This window comes from Chiloscyllium plagiosum, unplaced genomic scaffold, assembly GCF_037043375.1.
Source record: "Chiloscyllium plagiosum isolate Xiang-an unplaced genomic scaffold, Cpla_swu_hap1 HiC_scaffold_14, whole genome shotgun sequence".
Classification (NCBI taxonomy): domain Eukaryota; kingdom Metazoa; phylum Chordata; class Chondrichthyes; order Orectolobiformes; family Hemiscylliidae; genus Chiloscyllium; species Chiloscyllium plagiosum.
Window position 1 is genome coordinate 40,245,847 of NW_028270152.1, and position 14,790 is coordinate 40,260,636.

At 40.2% G+C, this 14,790-nt stretch overlaps 1 protein-coding gene across 5 annotated transcripts in view; it reads left to right on the top strand.

The window, feature by feature from the left end:
• The window catches only part of flnba (filamin B a), a 148,483-nt gene that overhangs the window by 82,666 nt on the left and 51,027 nt on the right, over positions 1-14,790 (top strand). For all 5 annotated transcript variants that reach the window (XM_087994347.1, XM_087994349.1, XM_087994346.1 and 2 more), the window contains exons 12-22: positions 2,353-2,489; positions 2,861-3,054; positions 5,582-5,695; positions 6,054-6,197; positions 6,657-6,780; positions 7,475-7,635; positions 7,727-7,817; positions 10,479-10,648; positions 10,778-10,895; positions 11,543-11,805; positions 14,038-14,635. In XM_087994347.1, coding sequence (XP_087850473.1) covers positions 2,353-2,489; positions 2,861-3,054; positions 5,582-5,695; positions 6,054-6,197; positions 6,657-6,780; positions 7,475-7,635; positions 7,727-7,817; positions 10,479-10,648; positions 10,778-10,895; positions 11,543-11,805; positions 14,038-14,635 — 2,114 coding nt within the window. The remainder of the gene's footprint in view (positions 1-2,352; positions 2,490-2,860; positions 3,055-5,581; positions 5,696-6,053; positions 6,198-6,656; positions 6,781-7,474; positions 7,636-7,726; positions 7,818-10,478; positions 10,649-10,777; positions 10,896-11,542; positions 11,806-14,037; positions 14,636-14,790) is intronic.

Here is a 14,790-nt window from a genome sequence, read left to right on the forward strand (position 1 = left end):
GAAAAAGTTGTCCCTTAGGTATTTTTTAAAATCTCTTTCCTCTCTCCCTAAACCTATGCCCACTGGTTTTGGACACTCCCACCCTAGGGAAAAGACCCTTGTCTATTTACCTTATCCATGCCCTCCCTCCCCAATGATTTCATAAATCTGAGGTCCCACCCCTCAGCCTTCAGTGCTCCAGGGAAATCAGCTCAAGCCTGTTCAGCTTCTCCCTATAGCTCAAATCCTCCAACCCTGGCAACATCCTTGTAAATCTTTCCTAAACCCTTTCAAGTTTCACAACATCTTTCCGATAGGAAGGAGACCAGAATTGCATGCAATATTCCAACAGTGGCCTAACCAATGTCCTGTACAGCTGTGACATGACCTCCCAAATCCTGTACTCAATACTCTCTCCAATAAAAAAGCATACCAAACTTCACCTTCACCATCCTAGCTACCTGCAACTCCACTTCCAAGGAGTTATGAACCTGCACTCCTGAGGATCTTAGCATTAAGTATATAAGTCCTAAGTTTTTTTTTTTTGCTTTCCCAAAAATGCAGCACCTTGCATTTATCTGAATTAAACTCCATCTCCCACTTAGCCCAGTGGCCCATCTGAGGTAACCTTCCTTGCTGTCCACTATGCCACCAATTTTAATGTCCTCTGCAAACTTACTAACTACCTTCTATGTTATCACTTATCAAAATGATTTGGATATGAAAAATAGTGGACTCAGCACTGACCCTTGTGGTACTCCACTAGTTGCAGGCCTCCAGTTTGAAAAACAACCCTCCTCCACCACCACCACCACCACCCTCTCTTACCTTTGAGCCAGTTCTGTATCCAAATGGCTAGTTCTTCCTGTATTTCATGAGATCTAACCTTGCTAACCAGTCTGTCATGGGGAACATTGTCAAACACCTTACTGAAGTCCATATAGATCACATCTACTGCTCTGCCCCCCTCAATCTTCTAAACTCAATCAAGTTTGAGACATGATTTCCCATGCACAAAGCCATGTTTGATTTTTCCCAAATTAGTCCTTGCCTTTCCAAATGCATATCCTGTCCCTCAGTTTTCCCTCCAACCTGATAAGATCCTAGGGATTTTTCCACTGGTGTTAAAACATCCTGTGCTTCCTCTTGTAATATGGGCATGTTTCACAATGTCCCCATCTATTTCCTTACATTTTTTTATCTTCCACAGACATTTGTGGCTCCACACAAAGGCCACCTTGCTGATCTGAGGGGAGTCCAGATTAGTGGTGCTGGAAAATGATTTTGAGGCAACCCTAGTCTTTCCCTAGTGACTTTTTTGTCCTTAATGTATTTGTAAAAACCCTGTGGATTCTCTTTAATTCTATTTGCCAAAGCTATCTCATGTTCCCTTTTTTGCCCTCCTGATTTCCCTCTTAAGTATACTCTTGCTTTACACTCTTCTTGGGATTCATTCTCTTTCTCCTGTCTATACCTGACATATATGCTTCCTTCAGGAAAACCTCTTTCTTTATCCAGCATTCCCTACACAACAGGAATATACAGTCTCTGGATTCTTATTCCTGAAGGCTTCCCATTTTCCAGCCGTCCCATTACCTGTGATCATCTGCCTCCAGTCAGTTTTGGAAAGTCCTTGTCTGATACTCTCAAAATTAGCCTTCCTCCAATTTTAGAACTTCAATTTTAGATCTGGTCCATCCTTTTTCCATTATTTTCAAACTAATAGAATTAGGGTCGCTGGTCCCAAGTACACTCCCACTGACACCTCAGTCACCTGCCCTGCCTTCCTTCCCAAGAGTAGGTCAAGTTTTGCATCTTCTCCTTTCGGTATATCCACAATGAATCAGAATTTTCTTGTACACACTTTCAACATTTCCTCTCTAAAGCCAAACACTGTATGGCAGCCTGTATGTTGTATAGTTAAAGACTTTTTTTATTTTCATACTCTATCCCCTTATTTAAATAACACAGGCCACCATTCCATTTACTTACTACTTGCTGAACCTAGCTGCTAGATAGTGATTTGTGGATGAGGACTCCCAAAATCCTCCTTTAGCTTTCTGGCATCTTTCTCCACTTATGTAATCAGCTTTTCCTCTTGCCAAAATGCAAAACCTCCTCTTCCCACCATTCCAAGTATTCTCCCATTTGCTTGCCTTGTATATATCCCTCTGCCATCCTCCCAATTGTCTTCCCAACAATTTTTGCCCCAGCCACTAATAGTACATGTGGCTCCAGCACTGATCTGTGTGGCACTCCACTAGTTAAGATAGTCATTATGAAAATACTTCCTGTCTGAACTAACTTTGGATGACTACATTTTGCAATGCATATTTTAGCTTGAATATGCTGAAAGTTTTTTTTCTGTTTTAGTCCTTTTGAAATTCAAGTTGGACCTGAAGCAGGTCCTCAAAAAATACGTGCCTGGGGACCTGGTCTTGATGGAGGAGTTGTTGGAAAGTCAGCAGACTTTGTAGTAGAAACCATTGGAACAGATGTAGGGGTATTAGGTAAGGCTGCTGTTTTTCTTCTGGCAAAATGTTTTAACCTTAATGAGACATTCCCTCCCTTTATCCTGGGAGGTTACTGGATTAACCTGCTGCAAAAACTTTACAGAATAGTCAAGTCACATTTGTATTAAATCATAATTACAAACTGTTTTCATGTTTGTCAAAGATTTTCACCTTGAGGCATATGGGCATTGTGCTAAAGTGGTACAAATAAACTTCTTTGATTTGGCTTGTTTAAACTCAGAATATCCTAATTTGAAAATAGTAAAGCAATATAACCCACAGCTGGACCAAATGTTTTTGACATGACAACTTAATTGTGCAATACAACTGTTTGAGATTGGAAACTTTAATGTCAAAATATTTCTTAGGTTTTGCAGTAGAGGGTCCCTCTCAAGCAAAGATTGAATGTGATGATAAAAGTGATGGATCCTGTGATGTACGTTACTGGCCAACAGAGCCTGGAGAATATGCAGTGCATGTTTTGTGTGATGATGAGGACATTGTGGATAGTCCCTTCATGGCCACCATCCAACCTGCATCCAGTTCCTTCTATCCTGATCGGGTAAGTACCATCTTGGGCAACTCCTTGGACCTTCAACATTTGTTTTGATAGGTTGTGATGAGCTCCAGTCTGAGGTTTGCAAACTACTCCTAGGTGGTACTATGTCTCTGACACATGAGTTGGTTTGTGCTCTTGGCACTGGGAGGAGAACAAAGGGAGGAAAGTGGAAACATTACTCCTTGGTATTTCCAGTGCACTCCTGCTGTAAATTGTAAGTTTGTCTTAAGAAATAATCAAAGTTTCAAGCATTTGATCTCTACTCTGGTGACATGGAGCTGAGCACAACGTTATTGTTAGCTCATCTGAAGCCTAAAACTTGATCTGTCTCTAATATATCAACTCCTCCATACACTTCCACCTACATCCAATGACCTGACACCTACGCTCATTCCATCAGTGGAAGATTTGGGCCAGCTTCCATGAGTGCCTCCTTGTGAAAGGCAAATATGAATGGAGAATGTGTGCCAACTTGGCCTTTTTTTTTTTTGTTTTGGTCTTGTTGACTCTGAACCGCATCTAAAACTTAACCTGGACTTGGGCTGTAGTTCACAGGGCTGATGGCTGCCCAGTATTCCTAAATACTTGGACTTGGATACCTAAAGCAGGCATCTGACAGTGAGTAACAAGTATTGCATGCATCACGAGTTAAGTTGTTTCTGAGCACTGACACTTCCAAGACGGTTCAAAATATTTTAAGGGCATTCTTGTGATCTTATTTCTTAACCCAACTTGTTAACCAAGCAATTGGACAGAAGATGGTTTTTCAGTTTTTTTTGTGTAATTTGGCCTGGTCAAAGCCCATTCTTGATTAGCTTTGTAACCAGTTTTAGGTCTGGGGAGTACTTGTGTTTAGTGGTGCATGACCTTGTGGATGAAACTTCAATTTTTCAGTCAGCTGAACTTTTCTTTTGTGGGGTAGGCAATGATGTTGGTGGTTTACTATCTCAGATTCTCATGCCAGAAAATTCCTTATCAGTATAAATTTTCAATAACCAGATAATTGGTAGAACCATGCAATTATTTCAGACAGTGTTTTGTTTTTAAAATCCAAGTTTGGTTAAATCATTATGAAGTTTTTAGGTTGCTTCCTTGCCTTGCTCCATATTTGCAGTGATGTCCCACAATCTAATAGCGGCTTGTTCCTCAAATGGTAGGGGTCCATGTTCTTAGTTTATTGCTATAACTACAGTCACTTAGCAACCTTTCAAAGGGAAGGCTACCCTTGTGGGTGTCAAGGCAGAAATGGCAATACTTGTTGACTGTACCACATTGGCTTTTGCTGTTGCAATATTTTTGAGCTGTGAATGTCCAAATCTAGCAAGACCTAGACAGTAGTCAGGCTTGAACTGACAAATGTCATTGTCAGGCATTGAATGCCTCCCAATAAGAATCTAGCCATTGCTCCTTGACGCCACACAAGCATAACCTGAACCGAACTGGGCTAGGCATATAAATACTCTTGCCTCTGACCTGCCTTGTTGCCAGACATATGGAGCAAGTGACTCCTCTGCCTGTTCCTGGTACAAGTCTGCATGGTGTACCCCAAACTGCCTGAATGAACATGGTCAGGCTTGGAGTATTGAAGCCATCTAGGACTCCACCTGTTTGATAGGCACAACATCTGCATGTCTTTTCAGTCCCTTGCCACCAACACTGCACAGTGCTGCTACTGTCTACAAATTACACTGCAGAAATTTACAAAGCATCCTTTTTTAGACAGCACCTTCCATGCTCACTACCCCCTTCCATCTAGAAGGACTAGGGCAGTGGATACATGGAACACCAGCATCTGGAAGTTACCCTCTAAGCCACTCACTGTCGTGGCTTGGAAATACATTGATACTCAGTCTTGCTGGATTGAGACCCTGGAACAGTATTGAACCTACAGGAAATGGACTGCATGAAGGCTCTCGCCACCACATTCAGGTCGCTCGGTAATCAGCAATATGTGCTGGAGCAGCCAGCAATGCCAGTTGCCACACAAATAAAACTTGCTGTGGTCTAGCTAAAGCCCACGGAGTCATGAGATACCCCATTCTGGTAGAGTGGTCACAAAGTTGCTGGCCTTTCACAAAGGCATCACTTGGTTTGCTAGTAGATATGTTCACCTAGATTTCTTCTGCCTTACCTAGTGTAATCTATTTCCTAATTTGTTCTAGCCTGGGTGTTTCTGATCTTAATAACTTGCAATTATCCAGGATCTTTATATTACAAGAATCTAACCTTTATAAAGTGTCTAGGTTTTCTAAGTTTCATTTTGCATGCAGCCATATACTACCAGCATCAACCATTAATTACAAAGTTTGAGCTAAAATGTAAAATCAGACTGTGTAGCTTGAGCCAGAGTTGTCCAACTTGAATAAGTAATCCTGAATGCATGACAGTTGAGTATTTGAGATACTAGTTACTAAGAAGCATCCTGTCCTTTTTTGTTATAACTGAGCAATGCTCAATGTTTTGTATAATGGAATAAATTGAACAAATGCACTTTTTTTGGTTAAAGATATGGTGTTTTCCTTCTCCCTAGGTAAAAGCCTATGGTCCTGGCTTGGAGAAAACAGGCTGCGTTGTTCACAAACCAGCTGACTTCACAGTGGATGCTAAAGATGCTGGAAAGGCTCCACTGAAAATATATGCTCAAGTAAGGGAAAAGCTATTCTGTGTAGCCTTTGCTATTGAAGACTTTGACTCTACCACCTACTATTCTAGAAGCCATCTACTGTATACATAGTGCAAATTAAAATATTGGCAAGGATGACCTCAGTTATTGAACCAATGACTGTTTTCAAGAGCACTTTGGGTGGCTGTCCTCCAGCTGTAATAGAAAATATCCTCATGAACTGTAATTCTGTGTTTGTTTGTTTATGGAAAGATATTGCTATGAATCTAGTCTCCACTTAAATCTTTTTAAAATTCAGATGGCAGCTCTATTAGGTAAGTGAGTATGATTTAGGTAAAGAGGTTCCATAGTGACTCTTGTATCTGCTCTTTTCCTATAGGATGCAGAAGGAATTCCTATCAGTGTTCAAGTAAAGAATAAAGGTGATGGAATGACTGCGTGCTCTTACACTCCTACCAAACCAATCAAACACACTGTTGCAATTGCTTGGGGAGGAGTCAATGTCTCTAACAGTCCATTTAGAGTAAGTGATATTATTCACTGCATATCCTCAGTTATTTTGCATGTAATAGGGAGGTGATCTTGTTTTAAGGACTACTTTGAATGTTGCTTTGCAAACACTTTGCCCAGCATCTATCAGAATAGGTGATACTAAACCGTCCAGATTGTGACTTCTGACTTTGGCTTTAAGACATTGTCCTGTTTCATTGTCAGTGACACTAACACTGACTAAAATGTTTTAACCAAGGCCAGTGTTGAATTTGAATTTAAATTTGTACTGTGAAACTCCCAAAGTCAGTTAAATACAAACTGAGGTTTCAAGCACTTGCTTTATGCTTGGCTTTTTTAGGAAATGGATTATGAGCCCCCTGGGATCGATTTTGACTCTGTACCACACATGTATATTTATCTACTGAGTTATGTGAAGCATAGTTTAATTTTGGCAGTTTAATTTTGCTAAAATGGACTTGTCTTTTTTCAGATTAATATTGGTCAGGGGAGTCATCCACAAAAGGTGAAAGTTTTTGGTCCTGGTGTTGAAAGAACTGGTTTGAAAGCTAATGAGCCCACTCATTTTACTGTGGATTGCACAGAAGCTGGAGAAGGTAAGGCAGAGGCATGGAAAATCAAAAGCTGTTCATTGACCATTTCCACTTTTCTAGGCGTGTGCTCATTGTTACCTTTTTTAGAATCTGTTTTTTATAATAGGTCCGGATTTGTGATCAGATGAACTGATCTGGCACTTTACCGTTAGTATAACCTTTTGGCTAAAAACAAGGTATCAAGCAAACTGAACTCGTGAGTCTTTGGTCTCTAGCTTTAGCCAACCTATTTGTCGTCATATGACTCCTCCTCCTTTTGAGTAGGTGAAACTTGAGCCCAGGTCTTATGACCAGAGGTAGGGACACTACCAGTACAGCATGAGCCCCTTGGGTGTCTGGTTTTCAGTCCATGTCAGGGTGGTAGTAGGAAACAACTTTCACTTTCCCATGTTGAAGAGAAAAATGAAACTGGGCTGTGAACTGAACGGCTGCTAACTGGTTTAATTTATCTAAGGATATGTTGAGTTCTGATTTCATACCTCTAGTCAAATAGCCCTTCTGAACAATACTAACTAAGGTAGAGGCATAGTCACCATTGCCTTTCCATACCAGTTTTAACTTCTGCATTTACAATGTTGCCAGAATAGAATACAACTTGCATTTTATTTGCAGAGTGGTGAAAAGAAATAGTTGGTTTGAATGAATTTACAGATCCTTTCTAGTGATAAAGACCAATCATGACTTTGTCATTTTTCAGGTGATGTCAGTGTTGGCATAAAGTGTGATGCTCGTATGATCAGTGACTCTGAGGAGGATATAGAGTTTGACATTATTACCAATCCCAATGATACTTTCACAGTGAAGTATACACCACCAGCTGCTGGACGTTACACCATTAAAGTGTTGTTTGCTGGTCAGGTTTGTACCCTGGATAACTGAAGTTGTTCAGCATTTCTATGCTTCATTCTTGCACCTTGTTTAATCAGTTAATCTGCCTTTTTAAAAACAGGAAATTCCAGTTGGTTCTTTTCGAGTTAAAGTGGATCCATCACATGATGCCAGTAAGGTTAAGGCTGATGGCCCAGGATTAAATAAAACTGGTAAGTTAAACCCACAGGATTTGAGGCAGTCTTTCTGCAGTATATCTTTTTTGTAGTGTAGATCAAATGGTGTGCAACAAGCTGGATTAATGTTTTCTAGCACGGAGTTGTTGCAGTGATCTAGATACCTCCAAGTGCTGTCAACACACATGTGGTACAACATCAGACTTCTGCAGTGAAACCGGTATTGGTGCAGGTTTTTTGGACTCTTATTACTACCAATTATGTTTAAAGATATAACAAGTACTCAATTTGTTAGGTTTTGACCTGTTCCCTAAATTTTGCTTGCACATTCCAGCCTGACTTGTGGTCAGCTGTAAACTCCCATTTAAGCAACTCCTGGAACTAATGAGTTTCCATGATTTTGTTCAGTACGTCTTCATAGCTAAGGAGGGTTCATGGCATAAAAACTTCACTTGGTTCCACAGTCCGGGCTGTTTTGGTTAAACAAAATCCAGCAACAGCCATATCCCTTGATGAACATGATTCAATTTAGTGCCTCGTAAGTTGCAGTTCTTAAATTAGAACTATATATTACATTTTTGAGGCTGAGAGGTTTAGTAGTGTGAAGGAATATTATACATTTCAACTACCACAAAATGTAGAATGAATAATTGTGGTTAAAATGCTATTTTTGTCAATGCATGACTTGATTGTTCAAAATATACAACTCCCATATGTCTTGTCTTGTCATTGAGTGCTGTAACATGATTGATTTGAAAAGACAACCATGTGGTTCCCTTATGTCTCAATAGTGCTATTTTGTTCTGTACACTCCAGTCTGCCCATAGTGCTCTTTCCTTTTGACCACTTTTATATATACTTTTTTTTTGTGGAGAAAGTTGATCTGTGCCAAAATGTTGTCTATTGTTTTTCTGGTGCTTTTTGTGGAGTAGATCTTTAATTAAATATCTACTACTTAAGCCTCAATCATTCCAAGATCTCAGTAGGCAGCAATGGTAAATCAGTGTACTTCATCTAAATAAATATCAAGTTGATATTTGCTTTTGCCAAGCTGTAGTGTATATTGCTGTGATCCCAAAATACATCCTCAAGGAATTTGTGCAGTGTCCATATTAGTCAATGGGAAATGTTTTTGTTATAATGGATATACTAACCAAAGACAGGCATAGACTACACAATCCTTGAGCATGTTGCATCATTTAAAGGTTATGGCTGATTTCTGGAACCTCCATTTCCACAATCTCTCTCATCTGTTTAAACTTCCTATTATTTTGATATCTAGCATCTATCCACTTTTATTTGCCTTTGCATAGTCCAAAGACTTTGGTTCCTTGGGAAGCTTTCTTTCCAAGAAAAGTTTCAAACCCTCACTTCCCTCTAAGACACTTCACCCAAGTTCACCAGTTTTAATTGGGCATTCCTCCTTTTTTTTTCTAATTATTCATCCCAGTTCTAGATCTGCCTGGAACAGGAAGCATCCTCTCTATATCCATCTGAGACCCCTCAACCTTGTTTCAATCAAGCTACTTATTCTTTACTCTAGATATAAGCCTGTCCAATTGTTTTCCCTCACTTCAGGTACTAATCTAACCTCTAATGCACTGTCATCTTAAGGTGACCAATACTCTGTGCACTACTCCCATGGTCTTACAAACCTTAACAAACTGCTTTGTAATAACTTTTCTCTAGTGGCATAGTTGATTTTGGATGTTCTCATCTCTTCAACCGAGATGTGGTTTGAAGATAATATTGAACTAACTTTGAACATGATTTGCAAAACACTCCATGGGTGAGATTGGGTAATTTTAGTCATAATTTTGAAGTTTAAATACTTTTGTGAACTGAGGCAGTGAATGGTTAAATACTTTTGTGAACTGAGGCAGTGTAGAATTCCAAAAGCACTTGGATGAGTTGGCAAAATTTGTGACCGGAGAATGTTTTAAATCTTCACTTGAGGAATGTGGAAAGACCACACTGGGTACAGTTCTGAAGTGAGTGCAGGAAAAGGTGTGTAGAATGACCTCATTTTAGTCACCAAAGGAAGAAATGTGAAGGCATTGAAAACTACAGAAGGTTCATGAGTTTCCTGAGTGTTATAAAGGCCATTGAGGGCGTGGAGGCTTTTCTGTGAGGGTGGTGGGGAAAAGCAGATGTCATCTCCTATGGGATCTGGAAGGATGAAATGGGGGGGGGGGGGGAGAAAGAAAGAGGTGGTGTTCCTACTTGCTCAAGAATGAGCACCAAATTAAAGCTGCCTGACTCGCCATGAGAAATTTGGTTAAGGTGTGCAGAGAGAATTAGACTTTTTTTGCTAAAGTGGAAGAATGTCATTTTCCACCACCTTGTGCATCTGGAACACTGCTACAGAGCCTGTGAATATGTGATGGGCTAAATGGCCTCTTGCAATCTAACAGTAGGATTTTAAAACTTTTTTGCTGTTGCTCATTATTTCTGTATTCCTTGGTGGTCTCTAGCCATTCAAAATCCTGGCTGGATGACAAACTTGTGAATTCATTTGTGAGAAAGTAGATTTTAGTGTTTTTGAAGTTTGCTTTTGAAGCAGATGGCTGGGGATGGAGGTTTACAACATGCAGTTGACCAACCTTTGGTCTAGTGTTCTTCCCCATCCCAAGCAGTTAACTACTGGGGCAAGTGTACTGGAGCTCCATATCTGAATATGTTCTTTTCAATGGACAGGAGTGGAACTTGGGAAACCAACACACTTCACTGTATTTACAAAGGGTGCTGGGAAGGCTCCACTTAATGCACGCTTCAGTGGGCCTACAAAAGGAGAGGCTGTCTGTGACTTTGAAATAATTGACAATTATGACTATTCTCAGACTGTCAAATATACACCAACACAGCAGGTGGGTGCTTATTCACCTATTTTGGACTTTAGTAGTGTTTGCTGTTAATTTCACATGGAAAGAGCTTAAGACAGAACTGCTGTGACTTGTGTTAAGTGAATAAAATACTATGTTAATGTGTATTTGCAGGGTAACATGGGAATTGCTGTGACTTATGGTGGTGATCCAATTCCCAAGAGTCCCTTCAACATTGATGTAGCATACCCACTGGACATGAGCAAGGTCATGGTTAATGGGCTTGAAAACAGTATGTACATGTTTTACTACTTTTTAAAGGATGTTCAGTTAGTTGGCTTTGGTTAAAATTCTATTTTAGAACTGAACATTGCAAGTTCAGTACTAAATACTCCAATGTATTCAATTAGTGCCACATATTCAATGGGTGTTGGTTCACCTCATTGGCTTGTGATGTACAGTGCCAAGTATGAGTTCAATTTATGTAGGCTGAGGTCACTGAAGGTCCTGCCTTTTTTAATCTTGCCAGTCATCTCAGTGCCTCTGGCTCACTTTTTTTTCTCAGGAGGCACCTCCAATGGATATATGAATAAGGAGGGTTTAGAGGGATATGGGCCAAATGCTGATAAATGGGACTAGGTGAGGTTAGAATGTGTGGATGAGTTGGGCCAAAGGATCTGTTTCTATGCTGTGCATCTGTTTAAAAGTAGGTTGTTTTGTAATTTGATACTTTGATTATCAACTGTCTTTAAATGTTAACTTAGTTTACTTTTTCTATCAACTTGCATGATTGCAGTACTAACTAAAATAAATCTATTTTCTTCCGGCACCTTGTGATATATTTGCTCTATTTGAAGAATGGTGTACTAGAGACTTGCTCAGTTTTAGAAATGTATTTGATTTGGATTGTGACTTGTAATTAATCTTGTTTCCATTTAGGAGTAGAAGTTGGGAAAGATCAGCAATTCACCATAAACACCAAGGGAGCAGGGGGTCAGGGTAATGTGGATGTCAAGATTTATAGCCCTTCACAGAAACCCGTGACCTGTGTAGTCGAGCCAGTTACAAGCAAGGATGCTTGTGTAGTGAAGTACATTCCCAAGGAAGAAGGCTTATATTCTGTAGATGTGATGTATGACCAGAATCCAATTGTAGGCAGCCCATTCACTGTGGATGCTGCACTACCTCCAGATCCTTCCAAGGTAAGTGTTCAAGTCCAGACTTTTTTGCTCTGGGCCATGTACCTATCCTGTTCTAGGCTATACAAACCAAGCTTAGCAATAAAGTTCAAATGTTTTTTTTGTAACAGTAAAAGCAGGTGAAAGTTACTAGTTAACTCTTTTTATGATAAGGTGGTAAGTGCTCCCATGTTAAAATCATTTTTAAAGTATCTCTATCCTGGTAGAGATTTTCAACTAGAGTATTACGTTAAGTAAATAAAACTAAATATCCATTTTGATTCTAGTTTGAATCTGTGAAAGGAGAGAGATCTTTAGCAATTTGCAGCTGCATTTGGCTTTGTGTACTTTTCCAGAAAGTTGTCATTGGAGCTGTGTTCCTCTAGTCAGGAGTCAAAGGTTTTTGAGGTGGGAGGATTCATACAGAGCTCATCACAGCAGTGTGTATACACCATGGAGACCAGTTTAGAAGGGCCCTGGCTCTCCTGCCCTTCACCCTGGACATGGCATACAAATGGGCTGCTTCCAGGTATCCAAATTACAGGCTTGTCCATGCAGTGCCTTCTGCATCCTGGTTAGTCCCTCAGCAGTGTGCACAGCCCGTAAGCTGCTCCTAATGAAGATCCAGAGCTGCAGTTGCCTTGGGCTGAAGCTGTGATGTAGAAGTAGAACATAAAATTGACCTCTGCCATCTTGATCAACATGAATCTGGTGATTTAGTGAACAATTTACCCCTGCAAAAGCCTCTAATTTGGTGAAACATAATTGAAAACCATTGTTTATTTGAGACTAAAAAAAACAACATTAAGTATGAGGGTAAGAAGTTGAACAATTTGACTGTCATGTTTTGCAAAACTTTAGTTGGCCTCTTTACAGCCAGCTATTAAATCAACTAATTGTCATATGCTGAATGTTGTCACAATCAGAATTAACGAGAGAAAGTCCATCTCCATCTGAAATTGGACAAAACCTTGAGCAGGTTCCTACACCAGGATGGAAAGATTGACTACACTATTCTGCAAAATTTGTAGCTTCAGTAGGCCAGTTTCCATGCCACCTGTTTTGAATGGAGTAAAGACCTGTGAACGTTCAGGCTTTTATTTCTTCTGCAGGTGAGGAGACCTCTGTCTGAAAGGTACCCTGTTTCTGATGGCCGTTTGCTGAGGCCAGTTCAGTGGGTGCACCTCTAGAGGCAAACTGAAGTTGGTGTTTTGGTTAATGTATCTCCTTTTTAACATGGCCTCAGTCTCCCTCGTCTGCCCTTAAATGAATTGGGGCCTGTTCTGTGTAACCCTTTAAATGAAAAAGCAAAATCCCCATGCTTTAGTGAATTGAGCCCATGTTTAGTGGACATGTTGCCAGAGCATGGATTACCAGTGACATACCACTTAAGTTTTTTTAAAAACATGTATTTGTCACTCAATGTAGTGTTTCTGTTAACATCTGTTTCAAGTAGATGAACCAGTTGGTGCTACTTAAATTTTGTAAAACTTGGCTCCAGGTTTCACTTCCAATGGGATAAGAGTTCAAGATCAAGAGGTTCTTGTTTTGGAGTGATTTTAAAGGTCAGATCTGGATATTGCAGTCTGAATGTAATTCTACTTTGCAGACTACAATGAGCAACCAAGCTGTGTAAATCCATCTGATGTAAGCAGTGATTTGAAGTGCATCTCAATCCAATGCTATGATTTGGCCTCTTATAAAGAGTAAAGTGTTCTGCTGAACTGTGCTGTAAACCAGCTCAATTTTACTGTGACTAAGGTTTATAATTCCAAGCCCCAGTAAAATGTGAAGGCTGTCAGGGTTGAAGGTTGCCTGCTGGATTACTGGAAAGCTGAGTTAAGAAACCTGATGAGATTTGGAGGTATATACCATTTTAAAGGTTGGTTAGAATGAATAGAAACTGCCACCAGCAACAGAAGATCAATCTGGCCCAGGTTTAACTCCTGTATCAGATTTTTTCAAAAGAACCAGAAATAATTTTTTTAGTTCACTCTTTAATTGTCATTGATACAAGTTTAGATCATTCAGTAAACTGAATAAATATTTGGCAAGAAGTTTTTGGAGGGTGGGGGGAGGTGAGGGGGCACTGGTAGGACTGACTGGTTTGATTCGAAAGAACTGGCAGAGATGAGGCTGAATGGCTTCCCTTTCTACTGCACTATTCGATTGTGCGCAAAAGGCATTGCAAAGTAAAAGGAAGATAAAGGGTGTGCTTGAGTTTTAAAAATAACTTTCAGTACTTTTTTTAAACAGGTAAAAGCTTATGGTCCAGGCCTCACAAGTGGCCTTGTTGGCAAATCTGCTGAATTCACTATTGACACTAAAGGAGCTGGTACTGGTGGGCTAGGCCTTACTGTAGAGGGCCCATGTGAAGCTAAGATTGAGTGCTCTGATAATGGGGATGGGACCTGTTCAGTCTCTTACTTACCAAACGAAGCTGGTGAATATCTTATCAACATTTTGTTTGAAGACACTCATATTCCAGGTTCTCCATTCAAAGCAGATGTGCAGTTACCATTTGATCCTTCCAAAGTTGTTGCCTCTGGTCCTGGTTTGGAACGTGGCAAAGTTGGAGAGGCTGCACTATTTACTGTTGACTGTTCCAAAGCTGGTCCTGGTGAACTGACCATAGAACCAGTATCAGATAAGGGTGTTAAAGCTGAAGCCCACATTCAGGACAATGGTGATGGTACTCACACTGTCAGCTACATTCCACTTCAACATGGTCCGCACACAATTGCAGTAAAGTATGGAGGGCAACCAGTGCCCAAGTTTCCAGCACAGTTACAGGTGGACCCAGCAATTGATACTAGTGATGTTAAAGTATATGGACCTGGAATTGAAGGACGTGGTGAGTACATTAATTTCTCTATCCTTCTATTCTCGAAGCTGAGAAATCTTTGCATTGGTTATAACACTGATATTTGTACTAATCAGCTTAGAACTTATTGCACAGTGGGTTCTAGTAACAGCTGTAATGTGGCCAGCTGATCTGTCTGGTAATTT